The sequence below is a fragment of the Syngnathoides biaculeatus genome, chromosome 3, assembly GCF_019802595.1.
Source record: "Syngnathoides biaculeatus isolate LvHL_M chromosome 3, ASM1980259v1, whole genome shotgun sequence".
NCBI classification, from domain to species: Eukaryota; Metazoa; Chordata; class Actinopteri; order Syngnathiformes; family Syngnathidae; genus Syngnathoides; species Syngnathoides biaculeatus.
Window position 1 is genome coordinate 6,236,017 of NC_084642.1, and position 24,157 is coordinate 6,260,173.

Sequence of the window (24,157 nt, forward strand, 5' to 3'; positions counted from 1 at the left end):
AAAAGGAAGCCCAGGTGAGGTCTCGACTCACCTATTCTCCCTCCTCCTCCTCCTCCTCCTCCTCCTCCTCCTCCTCTTTTCCAGGTAAAAGTGCACGGCGGCGCGTCTCACCCCCCCCCCCCCCCCCCCCCCCCCCCCGCTCCGCCCTCGTTGGAGAAGCGCAGAAAGGCACAAAGCTGGCCTTGCACGCCTTTGTCGCGTTTAAATATGAAACAAGTTGAAGTCACGTCACGGGACTGACTAAATGGGGCTTCTGCTACTGGGCCTGATTCTCCGCTACTGGATCGCCACTGTGGAGGGTGAGCGCACAACGTCCGCGTGTAGATGTGTATTATGTGTGTGTAAAGTGTAAACAAAAGCGTGCAAGAGTGACACTAGATAACAACTATCTTCATATGGCGTCTCGCCCCTTGTATGTTACCTCAATCATATACAGCCTACTTTTTTTTTTTATGTAGAGAGAGACCAAAAAGGATGACCTGAACACATTTACACATATTGAAACACAATTCTATTGATCAAAACACCGTTTTTTATGTTTATTTATGCTTTTATATTATATAACATCACTTTGAGGAAATGACAAAAATCTCAGTTTTAATCCATCCGTGTCACTCCCCGTTAAATTGACCGTAAGGCGGAAATGTAAAAACAAATAGAATTAAACGCGATATGTCGAACCATTTCGTTTAACAAAAATCCACAGCCTAATAAAATCATGTAATGTAAAATGCCGGGAATGGAAAGGATGCAGGAACTAGAAGTCCGGAACCAAGCAGCAATTAATTGAGTAAAAACTAAAAGTTGCCATGCCTTGTAAATTCTTCAGCAGGCTTTAACGATAGTTAATTGAAAAGTAGTTAGGAACAAAAAAAAAGGAGACAATTTCAATCAACAATAATATTGTAATACAGTATTTCACTTGTCCCAATTACACCTGGATCAATGTATTTATTGAAAACATTTTATAAGCAGCTTGGATAATGACATGACATGCCACTGCGTTTGCCAGTGTGGTGAAAGTCTCGGAGCGAAAAGATGAAAATCGTGCCGGGGAAATTGATGAAAACCACGGGGTAAAAAAACTGTTTCAGATGGTCATGGCTTGAAAAAAGTGTAACCACGCAGATGGGAATGAAAACTGTATGAAAGTGTCTAAAAATGGACGTTCCCGCCAAAGTGCTCTGCACTCTGTGTTCCGATATGATCAATTATGGAAGCCGAGGAGCAAAAAAATATCCAAGCCAGGAAACGCAAAGGTAAGTTGGACGTAAATTTCTCAAATATTATATATAACTGACAACTGTTAATACGATTGGGCCTATCTGTAGCACTGGCCCTGTAGGTCATGGATTTTTCTGCTCACTTTTATATTTCATATATATAAACAAATTACTTGTGTACTTATTTCTGAAGTCTAGCTTGTAAGTGCAGTAGCCGATTTGATATAAATTTCACTCAGTCTACATTTTTATGTCTGAAGTTTTGCAAAATTATTTGGGGTGTTTGGAGTCATATTTTAAGTTTTCAAAATGTTATGATTGCCCTGTATTTACACTGTTAAGAGTAATCACCATTTAACGGTGTGTTTTATAAAAAAAAATTCATAGTTGATTGGAAAGTAATTGGGAACAAAAAAAAGTAGACAATTTCAATCTACAATAATAATGTAATACAGTATTTCACTTGTCCCTATTACACCTGGATTAATGTATTTATTTGAAACATGTTATCATAATGTTAACAAATGAAATAGAGGGTTATTGTTTTATCTAAATGTAACAAAAAAAAAACATGCAGATGGATAATCGGGAACATTTTCAGTGTTTTTCCAAATTGTTCATTCTCAGCCCTGAAACTCGTAAGTCAAGGTACCACCACTGCATCATATCTTGGAGGAATTGCCAAAGGGACTCTTTGATTCATTCCCTCCATCTTGTCGAAAGCGATTATTATATTTTGCGCGCCTGTGTGTGTAATCCAGGTTCATGCTCAGCTAGTAGCGCTGTGACTTGTGATGAATGTCTCCAACTTGGTCCACACTGCGCCTGGTGTACACAGGAGGTAGGCAGCAGAATCCTAACCACGCAATTTTAGTTATTGTTTTGCGCCATCGCGTCATCTCGAAATTCCTCTTGCCTCAGAATTTCACAAACTGGTTGTCAGTCGGCGAAAGATGTAACACTGCGGAACGCCTGCTGGAGCGGGGATGCGCGGAAAGCTTTTTGGAGTTCCCCATTTCCGAGGGAAGGATCCTGGCCGATCGACCGCTCGGGAAGAAGAGTGGCGGAGTGAACCTCACTCAGATCTCCCCGCAGAAAATGGCACTCCGGCTACGGCCCGGTACGCGTTTTTCACGTTCGGAGACGACGGCTCTTCCTTAGCTCTCGATGGAGCATGTTGGTTTTATTTCTGACAGGCAGTCAGGTGACGTTCCAGGTGAAAATCCAGCACACCGAAGACTACCCCGTGGACCTCTACTACCTGATGGACTTGTCCGCGTCCATGATCGATGATCTGAACACCATCAGGAACCTCGGCTCCACCCTGTCCAAGGAGATGGCCAACCTCACCAGTAAATTCCGCATGGGCTTTGGTTCTTTTGTGGAAAAACCCGTTCTACCCTTCATCAAGATCACAGAAGAAGAGCTCGCCAACCCTTGCAGGTAGGACGGGGGCGGCCATTTGTAATTTTCTGCTTCGAGCGTCGCTATGTTCGAGTTCAAATCATAAATCGTATTGCGACCCGTTAGAGCGCCTGTCTCGCAGTCCTGAGGAGCAGGGTTTAAATGCCCCTTGCCTGTGAGGCGTTGGCATGTTCTTCCTGTGTGGGTTTTCTGCGGGTACTCCGGTTTCCTCCCAAAAACCTGCGTTCATCGGAGACTTTAAATTGCCGTTAGGTGTGATTGTCAGTGCGAATGGTTCTTCGTTTTTGATGTGCCCTGCGATTGGGTGGCAACCAGTTCCAGGTGTACCCCGCCTACTGCTCGAAGATAGCTGGGATAGGGTCCAGCACTCCCGTGACCCTTCTGAGCATAAGCAGCTCAGATAATCGATCGATAATTAGAAGACCTGCATACGTATAAACACGATTTCAGATTTTTGCGAGAAAAGCAGCTTAGAGCAGTGCTTGTTCAGAGAACAGTTCTTGGATCATATCATTTATCGAACGCAACTCCATAAACGTGGTATAATTCCTCATCTGACCAAGGTAGAGCGGCCGGCAAAACAGGCTTCGTCGTTTGAATGATGACTTTAGATTTCATCGCTACCGCTGTAATTTGAATGTCAGTTGAAAAGAGGACGTTACATAAGGTAAATTGTTTGGAACGCAAGGGGAACGTCCGCCTTCATTTACACGTGGACGTGATGGACGTTCAGACGTGGGCGATTGGCTAATTCATTGACTTTTAATTTTTCAGTTCCTTGGGCTAATCGACATAAACTTGCTTTTTTGACGCTAAAGTGGGTAGCATGCTGTCATCTACTCGTGGGCTTGCCAGTCTGATTTTTTTAAATCACTCAAAGACAAGAAATATTTGAACCATCCCTTCCACAAACATGATGACGGGGGCTTGATTTTCAGTCTGTCACCTTTAGAAGCCGCCACTGCGCTACCAGACAGTCTTGCCATCTTCTCTGTGACACTATTCACGACATCCACTCATTTCCTCTTCCTTGCCCACTGGTTCCGTTAGATTCATCCTTCCATCCATTTTCTGAGCCGCTTATCCTCACAAGGGTCGCGGGTAGTGCCGGAGCCAAGGAGGTAGGGTACACCCCGAACTGGTTACCAGCCAGTCGGAGGGCACATGGAGACAGACAACGATTGTACTCGCAATCACACCTTGGGGCAATTTAGTCTCCAATTGTTGCATGTTTTGGGGATGTGGGAGGAAACCGGAATGCCCGGAGAAGACCCACAGCACGGTGGAGCAGTTGTAAAGCGTTGGCCTCACAGTTTTGAGGCCTCGGGTTCAATCGTGGCCCTGCCTCTATGGAGTTTCTATGTTCTCTCCATACCCATGGGGGTTTTCATTAGAGTCATTTAGAGTTTTTTTTTTTACGGAAATTAAAAAACAAATGAAAAAATCTGTGAAACATTGAGGACTTTGGCTCTGTTTCATCTTTCTGTGCCTGTGGTCTGTCCTGCAAATTGCCCTGAGATTCAGGACTTGTTTGTCTCGGCTTTGTGTCTTGGAACTCCTCTAATCAAGTCTCAGAGTTAACTAGTTTCTCTCTGGGGTCCTCATGGCCCCCCAAGATGATAATTAAGAGGCGGCACGGTGGATCAGCTGGTAAAGCGTTGGCCTCACATTGCTGAGGACCCGGGTTCAATCCAGGCCCTGCCTGTGTTGAGTTAGCATGTTGTGGTTTTTCTCCGCGCACTCCGGTTTCCTCCCACATCCCAAAAACATGCAACATTAATGGGACACTCTAAATTGCCCCTAGGTGTGATCGTGAGCGCGGCTGTTTGTCTCCATGTGCCCTGCGATTGGCCGGCAACCATTTCAGAGTGTACCCCTCCTCCTGCCCGTTGACAGCTGGGATAGGCTCCAGCTCTCCCCGCGACGCTCGTGAGGATAAGCGGCAGAGAAAATGGATGGATGGATGATAATCTTTATGGGGGGGGATCTTTTTCTGTGTTACAGCAGCGCCGGGGTGAGCTGCTTGCCGACATTCGGCTACAAACACGTCTTGTCCCTGACAAGCAACACGGACAAGTTCAACGAGATGGTCTCGGCGCAACACGTGTCCGCAAATGTTGACATCCCGGAATGCGGCTTCGACGGCGTCATGCAGGCAGCTGTTTGCGGGGTACGTTTGACATCTCGGCCCGGGCGCGAGTCAGGCTCTCAGAAGTGAGCGGAACCAACGGTGTTCTCCCGATAGGACAGGATCGGTTGGAGGAATGATTCCATGCGTTTGGTGGTGTTCGTCAGCGATGCCGACTCGCATTTCGGGATGGACAGTAAAATGGCCGGCATCGTCATTCCCAACGACGGCCAGTGTCACCTGGACGCCAATAACGACTACTCCATGTCCACGGAGCAGGTTTTGGACCCTTTCATTTTCATTTGGTGCATGCGCACCCTCAGCTGGTCATCATGCAGTGTGTTTTTGTTCTTCAGGAGTATCCGACCCTGGGCCAGCTGATTGATAAAGTCGTGGAAAACAACATCTTACTGATATTCGCCGTGACGGAAAATCAGAAGCAAAATTATGAAGTAAGATATTCCTTCCAGAAAGATACACGCGATCGTAATGCAGTGAATTCCCGTTCATCGCATGGGGGAATACATTACAAACACATCTCTCGTCTCCAAAACGGTGACTTTTCATGACGACACCCAAAAGAGGAGCAAATGTTTGTGAAAAAATATGAAATTAACCAAATGTGCATTTGGAAACTGACGAGTGACGATGTGAAAAATATGTTTTTTGCTTGGTTATAAAGAGGTAGAAATAGACGCTTCCGTGTCATGGAACTACTGGAAATGAGCACTGATGTTACAGTAATTGTACTCCTTCATACAATTGCTGCTTTATTGGCACCACACACAAAGAGAGCCGAGCCATGAATTATTGCTTTAAGGAAAATTCCCGTGTTTTTTTTTTTTTAGTAACAATGTATCCAATATGTCATGTAATATGTACTCTATCTTGATAATGTGATGTTACATCCTCTCTCATTTAATAGTGTTTTGAGAAGATTTTTATCGACAACTACGAATTTTACGCCCACGGCTCCGTCACACTCGGCGTCATTCCGCCCGAAGAACCATCCGAATATTCAACATTATTTACGGCCGCAGGTTCAAATCTGTACGGAAGTATTCCTCCGTCTTCCAGCTCAACCGATACTGCTATTTCTTCAACAGATGAGGATTAATCCAAGAAATCAGCGCCGGGCATAAACGGCGTCCCGTGTAATCGAACCTTTGTTGCGGCACGTTACACGTCACATCCGCGCACGTAGGTCATGTGACTCGCGAAAATGGCGAAAATTCGTAATCGTCGATAAGAATCTTCTCAAAACACTATTAAATGAGAGAGGATTTAACATCATATTGTCAAAATAAACTACATATTACATGACCTATTGGATACATTGTTGCTAAAAAAAAAAAAAACACCGGAAATTTCCTTTAAAACTGTCTAACAGGGACGCAAAAGATGATCTGCGTTATGTATTGAACAACGGACTGTACCATCTTAGCTAGGTGTTCATGCTTTGGGTGCTTTTCCCCCTCCCAAACTCTCATAGAACTACGCAAATCTCATACCCGGCGCCACCGTGGGAGTCGTGGCCACAGATTCTCGCAACATCCTCCAACTGATTTTAACAGCGTACAAAGTGAGTATGAGTTTATGACAGAAGTTGTTTGTGGTCGGAAGAACTTTCCCAGTCCTTTTTTTTTCGCCCCCCCCCCCGCCCCCATAACGCGTCCTCACACCTTCCGGGAATTTGCGTCGGCTTGTTTAACTGCAGGTCTCGTCTTGTCCCGGCTGTTTGATCTGAACGTTGTCTTACTCATTTTTTCTCGGCCGCTTGTGCTTCCTTGTCGTACTTTTGTGTAAACCCGGCTCACGGTGGTGAATTTCCCATCACTGAGTGACAGTTCTGCCATTTGTAAACATTTCCACGCCGCCGACTAACTTGAATGTGACCAAGAGACGGGAACTCGCTTATCTTAAAGGATAATGTATCCAAATACATCATGGAAAGTACAGCACATTTTTGCACACTACTAGTAAATCTGGCATACTAGTAGGACTAGATGTAAGTAATGAGCCAAAAATACACTGGTTGACATCTGCATGCTATCAATACTACTAGTGAAGCGTTAGATGTCGATTAGTTGGATTTGATAATGTCACTAGTAATACTAGTAACTTAACCTAACCTAACATACAACAAAGTTTTTATGTCACTAGTAACATGGAGTTGTCCTGCTAATATTCCACAATTGTCCAAAATACTTTTATACATTTTGCCACCCACAGATTCAATGAATCCCAAATTTTTTTAAATATTATTCACGTTTATTCCTTTATTTTTATTTATTTCATTTTATGGTAGCTGTGGAATCATGAAAAATGTATGTTGTCACTTAATACCCTTATCTAAGAATAGTTTATGCCTTTTTTTTTTTTTTTTTTTTGCACTGTACTCCTCTGGGCGGCACGGTGGATCAGCTGAAAAGCGTAGGCCTCACAGTTCTGAGGTCCCGGGTTCGATCCCGGACCCACCTGTGTAGAGTTTGCATGTTCTCCCCGTGCCTGCGTGGGTTTCCTCCGGGCACTCCGGTTTCCTCCCACATCTTAACAAACATGCAACATTAAATGGAGACTCCAAATTGCCCGTAGGTGTGATTGTGAGTGCGAGTGTTGTCTGTCTCCATGTGCCCTGCGATTAGCTGGCAACCAGTTCAGGGTGCACCCCGCCTCCTGCCCGTTGACAGCTGGGATAAGGTCCAGCACGCCCCGTGACCCTTGTGAGGATAAGCAGCAAGGAAAATGGATGGATGGATGGATGGATGGATGTACTCCTCTGTAGGTCCACCGTACTAGTACTAGTAATGTGGATATAATGGGTATTGCATAAATGCTCAAATGGCTTTATAGAATGGTCCGTTTACTAGTATGAGCTTACTAGTGAGACAATTCAACGCACTAGTAGAACGACTGTGCCTTACAGCAAAATAGCACTACTGTATGACATTTAGGATGACTATGTCTTACTCGTGGGCACGATGGTGCTACTATTAGGATCCAGGAGGCTACCAGTTGGGCCTATTAGTGTTGCTAGTGCAGCATAATAATTTACTATTAAGGTTGAGTAGTGGTAAAAAATAAAAAAGCTGTTTTAAAAAAAAATCATTTTGTTAGTGGACACTAGTAATTCTATTTTTTATTGTTTACTAGCGAGGACAAAGCGCATACTAGAGCAAGGGCCTCCAGCTGGATATCAAGAATATTGAATACATGCTCGAACAACTTTCCTTTTAAAAGAAAATATTGTATCATGACAAATGTTTTCACCTTTGTCTCAGTAAGGAACACAGAACTCATTGTTGGCGCTGAAGTAACACACAGTTAAAGCCTCAAAGCACTCGGGCAGTTTGTCACACGGTTCATTTGTTAAACGACGTCTTTCCTCAAACCGAGGTGAGCCATCAGTCTTTCCTCGGGTTATTTTTTTTTTTTTACAACCCAGCACACCTGGGATGATGACTCACCCTCGCAGGGGAGATCGAGACAGGAGGCTTTGCACCACCACAAAAGGACATTGACCTGAAAATATCTGGAAAGTCTGCTTAATGATGACAGTTCAGTGCTGTGAGTTCATGTTTCCGAGACAAAGAAGTTGTGTTTTTATCCGTTTTTTTTTTATTTTTATTTTTTATTTTCAGGAGCTCCGATCAGAGATTGAACTGGAGGTCCTTGGGGACACGGAAGAGTTACGCATGTCCTTCGCCGCTATTTGTCCAAATGGTTCAGTGCTTACGGACCTCAAGCGGTGTTCTAATGTCAAACCTGGAGAGACGGTCAGTTCTATTCACATTCAATTGCTCTAAGTGCGTCCAGACGTTGCCGCAGTACCGTAAATAGTTCCACCAAAAAATATTGGGCACCTTCTCACACATCCCAAAAACATGCAACATGAATTGGACACTAAATTGCCCGTAGGTGCGATTGTGTCTGCGGCTGTTTGCCTCGATGTGCCCTGCGATTGACTGGCGACCAGTTCAGGGTGTACCCCGCCTCCTGCTAGTTGACAGCTGGGATAGGCTCCGGCACTCCCCGTGACCCTCGTGAGGATAAGTCTCAGAAAATGGATGGATAGATTAGTGTGTATTGTTATTGTTGTTGTGAAAGTAGCTTGTGTGTCAGTGTTGAAAATGGATGGATGGATATATCATAAGCATTTTTATGTTACCAAACATGAATAGTTGAAAAACACATGAACCTTGATTTCTGATTCCAAAACCAGTTCATAAATTGATGATGTAAAATATGACGAGATGATTAAATATTTTTGTTCCACAGTCATAATGGCCCTCTGAGGGAAACCAAAACAACAATGTGGCCCGCGAGAAAAATGAGTTTGACACCCCTGATCTAGCATATCACAGACATATTTATATCATATTATAGTTTGGTCCCCGAAAGCATATCAGGTGTGTCTACTTGGTTTCTGTTAAATTCTTGTTCATTTCGAAGAAAATCTTGCACCCAAATTGCATTTTTCTTTTCATTCACTTAAGAACTTGAATCACTCCCCCTCCATCATCCATATATATATATATATATATATGCACTTCCGCGACCCTTGTGAGGATAAGTAAGTGGCTAAGAAAATGGATGGATAGATGGATGGATGGATGGATGAATGGATATATATATATGCGCGCACGTGTGTGTGTGTGTGTGTGTGTGTGGTCATGCTGAAGTGAAAATTTTGGGGTATTTGATTAAATTTAGTAATTAATAAAATATGATGAGATGATTAAATATTTTTGTTCGACAGTCATAATGGCCCTCTGAGTGAAACCGGAACGACAATGTGGCCGACTTGGGTCATTCCATTGTGGTCCACGAAAGCCCATCAAGTGTGTCTACTTGGTTTCTGTTGATTTGGAAGAAAATCTAGCGTCTGAATTACATTTTTCTTTTCATTCACTTATGAAGCATTCCCCCTCCACTAAATCTACTCATCTATATTTCTCCTATATTGCTCCAGCACTTCCGTGACCCGTGATCCATGAGGATAAGCGGCTAAGAAAATGGATGAATGGATGGTTATATATGACATCACGTTGCCCCATATCTTCTCCACTCGTAGGTGGTGTTCAACGTGTCCGTCGAGCTTCCAGGATGCCTGTCGGGAAACAGGCGCTTCTCCTTAAAGCCGGTGGGCCTCCAGGACACTCTGGACATCGAACTGGAGTCGGTTTGCTCCTGCGAGTGCCCGCGGCCTCCCGCAGCCGACGGGAGCAACCGGTGCACGGAGGGCCGGGGGGTTTTCCGCTGCGGCGTGTGCGCGTGCCAGCCGGGCTTCTCGGGAGAGGAGTGCGAATGCGACGAGGAAAGCGCGCTGCCGAGCAGCTGCGCCGCAAACAACGAGAGCGACGTATGCAGCGGTCAGGGGCAATGCTACTGCGGGCAGTGCGCGTGCGACACGTCCACCTTCGGTCGCATCTACGGGCCGTACTGCGAGTGCGACGACTACTCGTGCGTCCGCTTCCGCGGGGAGCTCTGCGGGGGTGAGCGGTCGCATTCCTGTCGGATCGCCGGATGGATTATTTATGAGGCCCTTTGACTTTAGCGCGGTTCTGTTTCAGGCCACGGGGAGTGCGACTGCGGAGAGTGCCTGTGTCAAAGCGGCTGGACGGGGGAGTACTGCAACTGCAGCGGCAGCAGCGAGGCGTGCCGTTCCCAGGACGGGGTCCTGTGTAGCGGACGGGGCAAGTGCGAGTGTGGCCGCTGTGTCTGCTTGGTACCGGGAGCATCGGGGGACTTGTGCGAGAAGTGCCCCACGTGTGGAGATGCCTGTTCGATAGCGAGGTAGGAACACACAAATCCGGGGAAGCCAACTTTTTTTTTTTTTTTTTTTCTCTCCTCCCCCTGATTAAAGGTTAAGTGTCATCCCTATAAACATTCTAAAATAGGTATTGAAATGAAAAATACATATAATATTATTTGCATTAATGTCTACACAGAAAAATAAATATGAGCGGAGAGCGCGTCAGCCACACTCAAAGTTGCGGAAGTCTCATTCGACATCCGAGTGGTCGCCATTTTGGCTGCATCTACTGCCCGTGATGTCACCCCGGACATTCGCCATTGAAAACACGCCCCTACTGTGGGACACGCCCCTTCAAGCTTTTCGAAGAAGAGAACATCTCACAATCGAGTGAAGCGTCCGGGGCAATATTATCCTATCGTTTCGAGCCATATTTAGATGATATGCGGATCACTTCGAACTAATGACAGACTCCCCGACAGTATGTAGCGTACTCAGCCACGAGCGATCACAACGCCGCGGCCCGGGTGCAACGAGCCGAACCACGGCGTTTACAGCGTTGTCGTCGTTCGCTTCTGAGTGCGGCATAAACAATTGTTTATCGCTGTTATTCATCGCGGTTGACGGCAGCGGCTATGAACAACGCTGCCTGTAATGGCGCACTCAGCCGCGTGCGATGACAACACTGTAAAGCGGCCCAGCTCAGCACCGTGATAAGCCACCTCGGCGCCGAAGATGAGCCACCCCATCCGAAGCCGTGACCGAACCATTTCGAGCCCCTGTCATACGTACGCGTAACTTTTGTTACAGTATGAGAGACGGATTACGTGGTCCGCCCCAAACTCTTATTCTTTTTAGTCGCTGTATACACACCTACCTGTCATTTGGAACCCATGACGCTCTTGTCCTCTCTGCACCCGTGCAATCCATTTTTCACGACTAACCGGGTCTTTTGCAAATTTACGAAGGGTAAATCCATCGTCCCAAGTGTTTAAGCAATATCCAGAAGTGCAACGAGCCGGTCTTTTGGCTAACATGGCGGAACAACGAGCTACTTTCCCGGGGGTAAAACTAATAGAAACAAACTAGTCCACTTGAGGGCCGTCCCGCCATGTACGTCACTTCCTGCTTCTTGTCGAAAAAAATACCTCGAGAAGATTTCGTGGCGGGAGTTGCAAAAAGCTGTATACGTCAAAATTGTGTTTCGTGGTGAAAAAAAACGCGTGGGTCCATGTCGGCTGCCGTTTTTTTCATGAATAACATCATAATAATAACATAATAACAAAAATCATGCATTTCATGACAGTATTAACTATTAATGTTAGACAGGCTAAAATCTGTAGTTCAGCATTTGATATAGACAATTATTACCATGAGGAATTTCTGGGCCCAAGTGAACATTGACCTGCAACTAGATTATTTGTGCACGAAAGACGTGTTGTAATTGTGTAAGAGTGTGTTTCCTGACACCACGCAATGAGTTTGATCCGTATTCCCTCCTGAGTCGGATATCAGGTTTTGGTTCCCTGCAGGTGACATCAAAAGGCAACTCATGTCCTCTCCTCAAGGATTTCCTTTCGCTATTGTCAAGCAGTTGTTGCCTCTTGTGCCATTTGATAACTTAAAGGGCAGAGGGATGGCCCTGGGAAAATATTTTTGTCTTTTTTTTTTTTTTGTATTTGTGAAAGATACTTTCTTGAGACAATAACTTTATGTGGCATCTCTTATTTTCTCAACAGGACATGTGTCGAGTGTCATATTCATGCAAAAGAGGATGTTGAGCTGTGTGAGCAAAACTGCAGTCTCCCCAAGATTTACATCAACACGACAGCAGGTACTAGTACAGCATAGGAGGCTACTAGTGCATGACACGTGCCTACTGGTAGTATTATTAGTGCAGGAAGGTTTAATTCAGGGGTGTCAAACTCATTTTTCTCGCGGGCCACATTGTTGTTCCGGTTACGACGGTGGAAAAAAAACATTTAATCATCTCATCATATTTACATCATCAATTTATGAATTAGTTTTGGAATCACAAATCAAGGGTCATGTGTTTTTCAACTTTTCACGTTTTGGTAACACAAAAATGGTTGTAATATCGCAACTTAGTCATTTATGACTTATAAAAACGGCGGCACCGCTCTGCTGGTAAAGCATTGGCCTCACAGTTCTCAGGACCCGGGTTCGATCCCCATCGCGGCCCCGCTTGTGTGGACTTTGCGTGTTCTCCCCGTACCTGCGTGGGTTTCGTCTGGGCACTCTGCTTTCCTCCCACATCCCAAAAACATGCAACATTATTTGAATGCTCCAAATTGCACATAGGTGTGATTGTGAGTGCGGCTGTTTGTCTCTCTGTGCCCTGTGATTGGCCGGCAACCAGTTCAGGGTGTACCCCACCTCCTGCGTGTTGACAGCTGGGATAGGCTCCGCCACTCTCCATGACCCCTGTGAGGATAAGCGCCAAAGAAAATGGATGGATGGATCTATGAAAACTTGAAATTTAGATAGCAGATTTTTACAAGAATCATGGAAATTGACACTCTAGATTTGGCTTCGCCGGCCACATAAAATCATGCGGTGGGCCAGATCTGGCCCCCGGGCCTTGAGTTTGACACCTGTGGTTTAATAGAATAGCAGTTGGCCAAAAGTGGCACTAGTAGTGCAAAAAAATGTTATTAATCAGATAGTTGTTATACTAGTGCACTGACATTTTTTTTTATAGTGAGAACATTAAGTTGGCAATAAAGGCTATCCAATCAGTTTCAAATGGCTTGAGTTAAAGACAAAAGTACACTTTTGAGCTGCTGAAACCTTGGACCGAACCAGCAACCTTTAGATCTTCAGTTCAACGCGCTCCCAACTGAGCTATTTCTGCTGCTGCTGATGGTTTAGAGTATGCAAAGGTGGTCCACAACGTGCTAGTCGCTAGTTCTCATGTCAATCATTGCTCATGGCTAACGACACCGTTATACTTTTTCGAACGAAAATTTCTGACTGATTCTTGATGAACACCTGGGCCTACTAGTGACTCTATTGTAATGATGGCGGTACTTGGTTGCAACAAACTTGAGAACCACTACTCTGTTTGATTGTGAGCGACATCCTTTCAGACAGCGTCGAACAATGGCGAACATATTCTTTACCTCGTTCCGCGGGGCCAGCAACTGCGGTGCGTGTGAACGGCCGTTCAAGCGTGGCTTCCTTTTAAAGAAGAGATGATTTTAAACACGTTATCCTGGCGATATCGGATCGTCGGCGCGGATTTTTCAGGCTTCAGATGCGAAACACAATTGCGGCGACCACGCGCTGGCTCGCACGCGCAAACCCTCGTCTTTGGTATGGAAATCACGCTGACAGCGCAACAGAAGCGAGGGGATCCTTTTACGTTCTCGCCCGAGTGTTGAGAGGGGAAGGACGAGATACAATTCATCGACGGGGGTCATGAAATACGTACGTTCCGATTTCCTTTCAGGAGTGGACGAGAGCGCCTCGAAGCAATGCACGCTGATGTCGGGGAACGAGTGCTGGATCTCGTTCCGTGTCCTCGGAGGGGACGCGATGACGGTCTACAATCTTCACATGTACGGTAAGTCCGGCCACACAATATACACAGTCTGTACATACATAGATAGATTTAGCTAGAACCCTGTTGCAATTTATGCCACATTTTTCTCCTCAATTCAATGGGCATTGTGCTGCTCCCTCTGGTGTGCAAGTACAGGCCACATTGGGGCAGTATAGCGGTAAGTATAACTCAGTAAGGCACAATAATATCAATCATTTTTTTCCATAGATGTCGTTCTTTGCGAGTATAATTATATGACACGAGATCTACAGGAGTTGCTTCACCGTTTGTGTTCAAGTAACCCCGCTTCAAAGGTTATAACACAGAGACGCTAACGCTAGTTGTTTGCCTGTAAATTGACCTTTGGCACTATACGTCAGTATCTTTTTAAAATAACAAATGTGTAATTCTCCTACGTTTATTTTGACAGTAAACTTCAACTGAAAATGCTAATAAACAGCTTGAAGCCTCTTATTATTTTTTTTTTCAATAAAGCAAATGTATTTGTATACCGCATTTCATACACAAGGTAACGCAATGTGCTTTACAGCATTTAAATACAAAGAAATAAAAACAGTAAAAGAGAAAAAAATCAAAACGACAGCTACAAGTGTGTACAGAGCAAGAAATATCAAAAAAATTGGAAATACGTACTCCAGAAAGCATGACAAAAAAGTAGATTTTTATTTACTGACAGCAATTCTCTTGTTTTTTCCCAAAAGTAATTAGTAAAGTTTTGTTCTGGTTTAGTTGAAGAAAATTGTCTTATCCAGTTATTTATCGGCGGCACGGTGGATGAACTGGAAAGCGTTGGCCTCACAGTTCTGAGGTCCCGGATTCAATCTCGGCCCCGCCCGTGTGGAGTTTGCATGTCCTCCCCATGCCTACGTGGGTTTCCTCCTTGCACTCCGGTTCCCTCCCACATCCCCAAAACATGCAACATTAATTGGACAGTCTAAATTGCCCGTAGGTGTGATTGTGAGTGCGACTGTTGTCTGTCTCCGTGTGCCCTGCGATTGACTGGCGACCAGTTCAGGGTGTACCTGCCCGTTAACAGCTGGAATGGGCTCCGGCATTTCCCACGATCCTTGTGAGGATAAGCGGCGAAGAAAATGGATGGATGGACAGTTATTTATCCGCTTGCTGAAGAATTTGACCCGAGGGTTGCATGTATAGTTAATAAAGTAAATCAATGAATAAAGGTCAACTATTTGTCACTCTATACTCACTGTGTAAAAGAGGACGAGTGGTTCTGAGTGGTCCAATCAGAAAGTTTTCTGTGGGGTGGCCACAGGAGGGGACGGCATCTTAGCTCCGCCCGGGCAAGGTGAAGTTTGCTCTCGTACTGTGTGCCAGGTTGCCCCGACCCGCCCAACATCCCCATGATCATCCTCGGCGTCTCACTTTCCATCGTGTGCATCGGACTCATCCTGCTGGCTGTTTGGAAAGCGCTGGTGTCGGTTCACGACCGCAAAGAGGTGGCCAAGTTTGAGGCGGAGATGGCCAAGGCAAAATGGGAGTCGGTGAGATGCTGCGATACCTCTGCTGCCATTTAGTATGATTACATTTTCTTTTATGCCGTCACCACGTAGAAAAGGGTGATTGATGTGTCAAAATAAGAGAAATGTCACATTTATGGATGTCGTGTCTTGTTTAGAGTTGCAACAGTTTTCACATTTTCTGTAACTTTTTATGGGAGGTTCAGGTGTATTCCAAATTAAAAAACTTTCCATGGGATTTTCTGGGAATTGAGGCTATTTTAATTGAAAGCCATCACATTCAAACATTGAATTATGTACCGGTAATTAACAAGCAAGACACGGGCGGAACGGTGGATAGAGCATTGGTCTCACAGTTCTGATGACTGCAGTTCAAATCCCGGCACCGCCTGTGTAGAGTTTGCATGTTCTCCCCGTGCCTGTGTGGGTTTTCTCCCGGCACTCCGATTTCCTCCCACATCCCAAAAAACATGCAACATTCATTGGAGACTCTAAATTGCCCCAAGGTGTGATTGTGATTGTTTGTTTCTCTCCGTGTGCCCTGTAATTGGCTGGGTCAGGGTGTGCACTCCCTGTGACACTCGTGAGGATAAGCTGTGAAGACAATGGATGGATGGAAAATATGTCTTGCTTTTCCATTCATCCATCCATTTTTGAGCTGCTTATCCTCACAAGAGTCACAAGGAGTGCTGGAGCCTGTCCCAGCTGTCAACGAGCAGGAGGCGGGGTTACACCCTGAACTGGTCGCCAGCCAATCGCAGGGCACATGGAGACAAACAGCCGCACTCACAATCACACCTAGGGGCAATTTAGAGTGTCCAATTAGTGTTGCATGTTTTTCGGATGTGCCTGAAGAAAATCCACGCAGGCACTGGGAGAACATGCCAACTCCACACATGCGGGTCCGGGATTGAACCCAGGACCTCAGAACTGTGAGGCCAATGCTTTACCAGCTAATCCACCGTGCCGCCAAGAAACGTTTTAAAAACTTTAAAAAAAAATCTTGAATGAACAGTTGTTTCATTGTGGAACAAAAATATGAATGTTTAATTATAATATTACAAACTCGCCGCTGCCCCCCCCACACCACTCCAACCAAAACACCCCAAAAATCCGATTCAATGTGCAAATAAGAAAGAATTTTCCCTCAAGCTTCTCAAATCTCACCTCTGCAATCCACGCAATTTCATATTTCATGGTACAGTGAAAAAAGTGTGGGGGTGTCCTCGCCACACTTTGGCACGAAGGTACTACCAGATGGCCTGACCACAAAAAAAAAAAGTCTTTCCGCCAAAAAACGGAAAATCGAAATCCAAGAAGAGGCGAATTCACTACGCTCATTGGTGGGCGTTCATTGTACTTGCAAAATCTGGATCGATAGATTCCCGATGATCCCCCGTGGGAAGTTTCCATCTTTCTGCGAGTTTTCAGTCTTCGTCTTGTTCGTTTGATCTCATTTTCTTTTTGTTCTCCATGTGTGTTTTTTTTGGTGGTTCTACTCAGGGAACCAACCCGCTGTTCAGAAGCTCAACATCCACATTTAAAAACGTCACCTACAAGAACAGAGAACGGGACAAGATGATTGCGATGGATCACTACTGAGGATAAGCTGGAGGCGACGCCGACCGGCATGAGTGCACTTTGTGTGTGTGTGTGTGAGTCTAGAGTATGTGTGTGTGTTTAAAATGGGAATGCGATATATATAAATAGTTTTTTTTTTTTTACTGCTGCATTAAAAAAAGCTCTGGATCGGGTTCAGAGAAAACCGCCAGACTGTGACCGTGTTATGGCCGCGGGTCGTAACGTTTGCTGCTGTTTGCACCGCAGTTTGACTGCAGGCGCGAATGCGCACTGACGGACAATCGCGATGATCTCCGCCATCTCAGAGAGAGAACACAAAAATATATGAGTGGTCGACTACTGAAAAAAAAAAAAAAAGAATAAATGTCGTGTTATCTAGTGAATGTAAATGTCAAATTTATAATTTTCTCCCCCTTTTTTGTTGTAATGTAAGGCTGAGCCTTCACTGTTGGGAATAAAATGCAATGGTGTGGCCTGACTTTTTGTTTTAAGATCACAACACACTCAAATGAGTACACTCCTCACCTTAATGTCAAGTTATAATTGTACTGTACACCTTTTTGTGGGGCAACACTAAAGAAATGCAACTCACGAGTAGTAAAGTAGTGAGAGTACATTTGGAATTACACTGCAAATTAAATGTCAATTTAAAATAACTTTCATCCGTTGTCGTGTCTACGCTGCTGGCGACAAAAGAGAAGTGCGACCCTGCGTGAAATGATCCAGACTGCATCCATCTATCTATCTATCTATCTATCTATCTATCTATCTATCTATCTATCTATCTATCTATCTATCTATCTATCTATCTATCTATCTATCTATCTATCTATCTATCTATCTATCTATCTATCTATCTATCTATCTATCTATCTATCTATCTATCTATCTATCTATCTATCTATCTATCTATCTATCTATCTATCTATCTATCTATCTATCTATCTATCTATCTATCTATCTATCTATCTATCTATCTATCTATCTATGTCTGTCCGTCTCTTTCTGGATCATCCGTCCATCCATCCATCCATCCATCCATCCCCTCCTTTTCTTCAGCTTCCTCCGTCATAGGTGACGTTGCAGCTCCCCACAGTGAAACTCTAGAACGTCTGCCGCTGAGCTTTCTGCTGCGAGTGGGGGGAAAAAGGACGACGACGACGAAGACGACGGCAGAAGTGGATTCTCGGAATGTTTAGCCACATCGGACCTTGCAACCCGAACCCGCAGTCGAAATGTTCCTCCGGTTGTGGCGCTGCGCGGACGTGGACGTGCTGACGGCTGTTTGCGTAACTTTGTTGCTGCTGAAAACTTGTACTTGTTCCGCCCAGGAGGACGACGACGACGACGACGTCGTCGACGGCGAGATTTTGGAGGACCGCGAAATTACAGAGTTTTACGGTAAGTAACACTCGTGGTAGGGCTTTTTTAAAATTTGTATTTTATTTTTTTTCCCAGCAAGTAGCTATTACTGTCGTAACTATGTAAAAAAAAAAAAAAAAAAAGTGGAGAAGAAAGTATGCGGTAAAGTAAGCAGGATGGATTACGTGAAAAGTGATTGACATCTGGTACTGAGTACGCATACTCTGGACTTAAATAGAAGTACAGATAGGCTAATTGTGTAGAATAAAGACAACTAGAAGTACTGATTCGTCCCCTTTCTTAAGTAAAAGTAGTCCTACTAATAACAACAACAAAACAAAAAAAAAAAAAAACGGGAAAAAAGTCCTGCGTTTTTATTCCATGTATTCATTTGAAATTATTTTATTTTTACATTGACAAAAATACATTTAAAATGTTCTAATCGATACTCTTACTGAGAATTTTTAAATTACAAATCCACCCATCCATTTTCTAAGCCGCTCATCCTCACAAGGGTCACAGGAGCGATGGAGCCTATACCAGCTGTCATCGGGCAGGAGGCGGGGTACACCTTTGAACTGGTTGCCAGCCAATCGCAGGGCACATAGAGATCACACCGAGGGATTAATTTAGAGTGTCCAATTAATGTTCCATATTTGTTGGGATGTGGGAGGAAATCTGAGAAAAACCACACAGAGACGGGGAGTACACACAAACCCCACACAGGATGATCCGGGATTGAACCCGGGACCTCAGAACTGTGATGCCAACACTCTAACCAGTTGCTCCACAGCGACTTGTAAATTACAAATATTAAAATATATTTTGGCTGTAATGTACGGTATATGTGGAAAACAGTCACATTGTATTTGTGTAGAGGGATTTTATATCCACAAAAAATGTATTAACAAATTTTCAGATGAAGAAAAAGTACACACTTTTTTCTTAAGTGGAAGCATGTGTACACAAAAAAAAAATCCATCCATTTTCTTTGCCACTTATCCTCACAAGGGTCACGGGGAGTGCTAGAGCAAACTCCACACAGGCGGGGCCGGGATTGAACTCGGGACCTCAGAACTGTGAAGCCAACGCTTTACCAGCTGATCCACCGTGCGCATGCCGCTGAAACTTTTCTATCGAACATTTCCAAAGACTTATTAATTCGATAGAACTTTAGGAACCAAGTGCTTGTGATTGTTCTGTCAAATTTATATCAAAAATCACATCCAAAGATCTATAGAACAAGTTGTTCTGTACAAATTCTATAGATTTCTAGATTGTATAGATTTGTATAGAATTTATTTAAAAAAAATTTCAGCTCGGGCTGCCCTAATTCAACGTCTTCACTTAAAAAAAAAAAAACATTTTTTTCATGCGCTACTTTTATTCAATCAATTTATTATGGGCGGCAGAATGGACAACTAGCTCGAGCGTCTGGCTCAGTTCTGGAAAGCTGGATTTCAAATAAAATAAATCCAGTAAGTACAGACAAGTGTAAGTAATTGCAAAAGTAAACATGATTGTTTTATTTTTTTTTTTTATTACTGTGAATTATATAGACAAACATGCTAAATTAGAGTAACGCAGACAAAGCAATTTCCCCTGTGTGCACCTCCGCAGGAAAGGGTCTCTTCATCCTGGAGAGCAACCTGCTTCAGCGCTGCGTCGCAGTGGAACGGTCCAACCTGGTGCTGCGGGACTGCCGCCGTCCCACCCGCCGCATGCTGTGGAAGTGGGTCTCCCACCATCGCCTCTTCAACTGGGGCACAAACACGTGCCTGGGCCTCAACATGTCGGACCCCGCGCGGCCCCTGGGGACCTTCCAGTGCGACGTGGACCTCCCCGTGCTGTGGTGGCGCTGCAGGGGCAACATGCTGTACGGGGCCTCCCGGTGGAAGGTGGCCGTGGCGGGAAATCTGGTGGTGGTCAAAAGACACTCTTACCACGAGTGGAAAAGGTTCAACACGCCGAGAGAGGGGCCATGCTCAAATCCATATGAAGGTTACAAAAAAGAATCAGCCGAAATGAGCACTTAGCCCTCGAGTTGATTTCATTTGGTCTTTGCAGATATCCACACTTTGTTGGGAAACGCACACGGCATGCCCTGCGCGTTGCCCTTTAAGTACAACAACAAATGGTACTCGGAGTGCACCACCGAGGGCCGCGAAGATCATTTCCCGTGGTGCTCGACCACCACCAGATACGACCAAGCGGAAAAATGGGGTTTCTGTCCCGTCCATGGTAAAAAAAAAAAAAAAAAATAATAATAATAATAATAATCCTCGCACCCCTTCCCTTCTTCCTCTTTGGCTTGTCCGTGAAGCCGAACATCACTTTTCGACTGTCGTGCTAGATTACAGTTGCGAACATTTCTGGGAGTCCAACCAGGAGCTGCGTGCTTGCTATCAGTTCAACTTGTACACCATCCTCACCTGGAGTCAAGCGATGCTGACGTGTCAGGCTCAGGGTGGGAACCTGCTCAGCATCACTAGCTTGGCAGAGCACAGGTACATCACAGGTATGCATCTGTTTCAAGGTACTCAAAGGAATCAGGGCTACATTTTACTCCTATGTTGTACATTTACTATGTATAGGTCAGTATAGACTGTTTTCGATCACGTGACTACATTCGGGACATGCGGCCATGTTGGATGGGTTCACTCTACTGACGCGTCGTTGACTCGATCGCTTTTGCACGTAGACCGGAGTTACACAAATGTTCGTACGACTGTTAAAAGTGACGCGTGATGGCTAAAAGAGAGTTTGGAAAGTTATCGGGGCTCATTAGATGTCGTTTCAAGAAAGCGATACGACAAGAAATGCGCTTTGAGCGACAATATCGACCCGCATGCCTTGGAGAAACACAAATGGAGGACACAAATGTGGGCGCCGGTAACCTATCGAGACGTCGTCAACTATCTCCTCTTCTCGACGAGCGCTTGTACCATGGACTAACTGAAGCATTACAAAGGCCTGGAGGCCTACAACTGGGTTTGTGATGCGGCAGTATCCATTGTAAGCAACCTGTGTCTCCACACTCCTTAGGTTAGCGTAGCAATTTAAATGTGCACTGCGTGATAACAGTCAGCGTTGTGTTAAATCATGTTTATTATACCAACGAAAGAGCTGTAGATTATTATTTTCGTTTTTGTAACCAAGAGGGCGAGAGAGAGGTTCGACCGGAACGAGTCCCAAGTGGAGCCCGCACCGCTTTCTCCACTTCCATGGCAACATTTTTAACTGAACTCACGAAACAGCGAGCGCTGCGGTAACTCCTTTTTTCCATACTTTTTCTAATAAAACAAAAAATACAGAATTTGGAGACATGCATTGCATTCACACACAAGTATCTTTTAGGCCCTTGGCCCTGAAGAATACTCCTTCTTCACAGAACTTAGTTTTTGCTAAGTAGGTGTGAAATTCTAAAAGGTATCCATGCTTACCAAGGACAAAATGCTCCAAGCAAACTCTGACAGAAGGGAATGACTGATCGGCTCTGCTAGTACGAGACAGCCACGGTTGTCGGCGTTTGGTTGCTCACCGCTCCGTTTTCTCGCACTGGTTCTTGATCGCAGGTGGCAGACGAAAGAAAGACGCTTTACAAACGGCCTCTTTCGTTTGAGCAACCGATAACATAGCGGTGCGTCCCCGTTCACACGCCTTCTGAAATGATTCCTGCTTAGTTACGGTTTGTTTACTCGAATTCACCAAACCAAAATGGCGTCCGCGTTCTAAACCTGAACCTAAACAGTCTGTACACATTAGTCTGTGTTTGTACTGCAGCACCGAATTGGCGTACCACCTGATTTTGCACTTCAATTAGAAGCCGGGACAGCTCATGAAGTGACGCTCGTTTGGTTTTTGTGTCAGATCGCATGCGGAGTGTTGGCGCAATGGTGTGGATCGGGCTCAACCACTTGAAGGACGGTCGGGGGTGGGAGTGGTCTGATGGCGCACCTCTGTCCTTGGTTAATTTCACAACAGGTAGGAAAAATTGGGATGTTTATTTTAGTGCTGGGATTAAATGTAATTGCGGGAAAGATGAAAAGCAATTCCATTAATTTTCGCTGTTCTCCCTCCACTTTTCGCTACTGATTCAAACCGTTCAAATTTCAAACATTTCAAGTTCAGTACATTGACGGAACTAGTCTTCACATTTCTATACAATTTATGGATTTACCCCTGTCCAGATTCACTAAAACGATCCTGACATGAACTTCCAAATTCTACGTTTCAACAATTCAATTGCTACCTACAAGCCGTGACTTTTTTCATACGCTTTCGACCCTGCGGTTTATGCGGTGCTAGCATTAGCACGGCGTTAGCGCGGCACTAGCATTAGCGCAACGCTACACAGAAAGAGTTTAACGCTAGCCCCGTGCTAACGCGAGTGCTAGCGCCATGCTAACACTAGCGCCGTGCTAACGCTAGTGGCCCTAGGGTTAAACGCTTTCTGTATACCGAGGTTTATAACCAGGTGTGCTCTGTAAGCCGGGAATTGCGGCATTTTAGCTCACATTTTATGCAAAATTATGTACTCTGTGGAAATGTAAAATGTCAGACAAGACGTTGGAATGGTTTGAATCTGTCAAGAAATCTGGAAGGTGGAAAATTTTGGATTTCGGGGGACGTCCCAAGACGTCCTGAGTAATTTTGAAGTTGCAATGGTTTGAAGCTATTTGCCAATTTGTATTATGTCTGTAAACAGAAATAAGAATAATGATAAAAAAAAAAAGGGAGTTTGGGGACTGTGAAAAATATTTTCCAAGATCCAACAGTCGGAAAGGTTTCATCAGATAAAATGTGAATCACGAAAGAGGGATAAGTTCAATATGAAACACGACTCCTTTGATTTCAGCGGGAAAAATATTTTCAGGGAAACGTGGAATTGAAAGAAAATCTGCAATTTGGGGGAGGAATGTGGAAAATAGTTTCCCAGCTGTACAGAATGACGTGAATATGTTCATGTCGGAATGGTGGAGATGGACTAGAAGAGCGGAATAGTAATAATAATAATAATAATCATAAACAATTTGAATGCAGAATAACCCGTTTGAAAGCCCGCCAGCGCTTCCACAATCAAACGGCTTTTCTTTCCCCTTTTGTGATTCCGCCAGCGCTGCCGGCCAGCCCGCTCGAGGACAACAGACAGTGCGGCGTGTACAACTCGGGCCCCGACGGACTCTGGCGGAGTCTTTCCTGCGAGTCGGCTCTGCCTTACATCTGCAAGAAGACGCCCAACGGCACGCGGAGAGCCGAGCCGCTCGGTGAGGAACGCGCGAATCGCCGTCGTCTTTACCGGGCCAAGTGCGGAAGGAAAAACACGTGAGGACATTATCGGTTGTGGTTAGAGTCGAAAAACAACAGCTGCATTTTTTGATTTTTTTTCCTTTTTTTTTTTTTTTTTTTAAATCTGTGGTTGCTGCTTGGCTGAACAGCTGCTCTGCACCTGGAGCGCAAACCTCTGACCTTCCTTTTCAAGTGGCCGCAAAACCAAAACAAAAAGTCTCCGGTGAATGTATTTAACCTCGGGCTTTGGTGGATTTTCTTACATTCTCATCTCGTTTTTGGAGCCATTTTTAGCCAGCAATTTAAAATGTTTTTTTTTAATGTTGACTC

The 24,157-nt window shown here is 44.8% G+C and overlaps 2 protein-coding genes across 4 annotated transcripts in view; both read left to right on the forward strand.

Moving 5' to 3' along the window:
* Positions 1 to 132: 132 nt before the first annotated feature.
* On the forward strand, positions 133 to 17,737 carry itgb6 (integrin, beta 6). 3 transcript variants are annotated; one of them, XM_061813899.1, is made up of 15 exons: positions 133 to 299; positions 1,985 to 2,064; positions 2,145 to 2,343; positions 2,420 to 2,666; positions 4,653 to 4,818; positions 4,894 to 5,055; positions 5,133 to 5,228; positions 6,269 to 6,358; positions 8,418 to 8,552; positions 9,851 to 10,271; positions 10,350 to 10,572; positions 12,271 to 12,365; positions 14,004 to 14,117; positions 15,453 to 15,619; positions 17,099 to 17,737. In XM_061813899.1, the coding sequence occupies exons 1-15, from the start codon at positions 245 to 247 to the stop codon at positions 17,195 to 17,197; spliced, it is 2,349 nt and encodes a 782-aa protein (XP_061669883.1). In that variant the 5' UTR covers positions 133 to 244; the 3' UTR covers positions 17,198 to 17,737. The 3 variants fall into 3 exon arrangements, with proteins under 3 accessions (XP_061669883.1, XP_061669885.1, XP_061669884.1); XM_061813901.1 differs by lacking the exon at positions 15,453 to 15,619; XM_061813900.1 differs by lacking the exon at positions 133 to 299 and having other exon boundaries at positions 1,992 to 2,064; positions 2,424 to 2,666.
* Positions 17,738 to 18,208: 471 nt separating this feature from the next.
* Positions 18,209 to 24,157, forward strand: part of pla2r1 (phospholipase A2 receptor 1) — a 36,008-nt gene continuing 30,059 nt past the window's right edge. The window contains exons 1-6 of the mRNA XM_061813906.1: positions 18,209 to 18,577; positions 20,159 to 20,539; positions 20,606 to 20,779; positions 20,892 to 21,056; positions 22,409 to 22,522; positions 23,656 to 23,805. Coding sequence (XP_061669890.1) covers positions 18,412 to 18,577; positions 20,159 to 20,539; positions 20,606 to 20,779; positions 20,892 to 21,056; positions 22,409 to 22,522; positions 23,656 to 23,805 — 1,150 coding nt within the window. The 5' untranslated portion in view covers positions 18,209 to 18,411. The remainder of the gene's footprint in view (positions 18,578 to 20,158; positions 20,540 to 20,605; positions 20,780 to 20,891; positions 21,057 to 22,408; positions 22,523 to 23,655; positions 23,806 to 24,157) is intronic.

Coding starts and splice junctions, on each gene's coding strand:
- itgb6 (XM_061813899.1), top strand. CDS start 245: ATGGGGCTTCTGCTACTGGGCCTGATTCTCCGCTACTGGATCGCCACT. Junction 2,667..4,652: donor GAGCTCGCCAACCCTTGCAG/GTAGGACGGGGG, acceptor TCTGTGTTACAG/CAGCGCCGGGGTGAGCTGCT. Junction 10,573..12,270: donor GATGCCTGTTCGATAGCGAG/GTAGGAACACAC, acceptor TTTTCTCAACAG/GACATGTGTCGAGTGTCATA.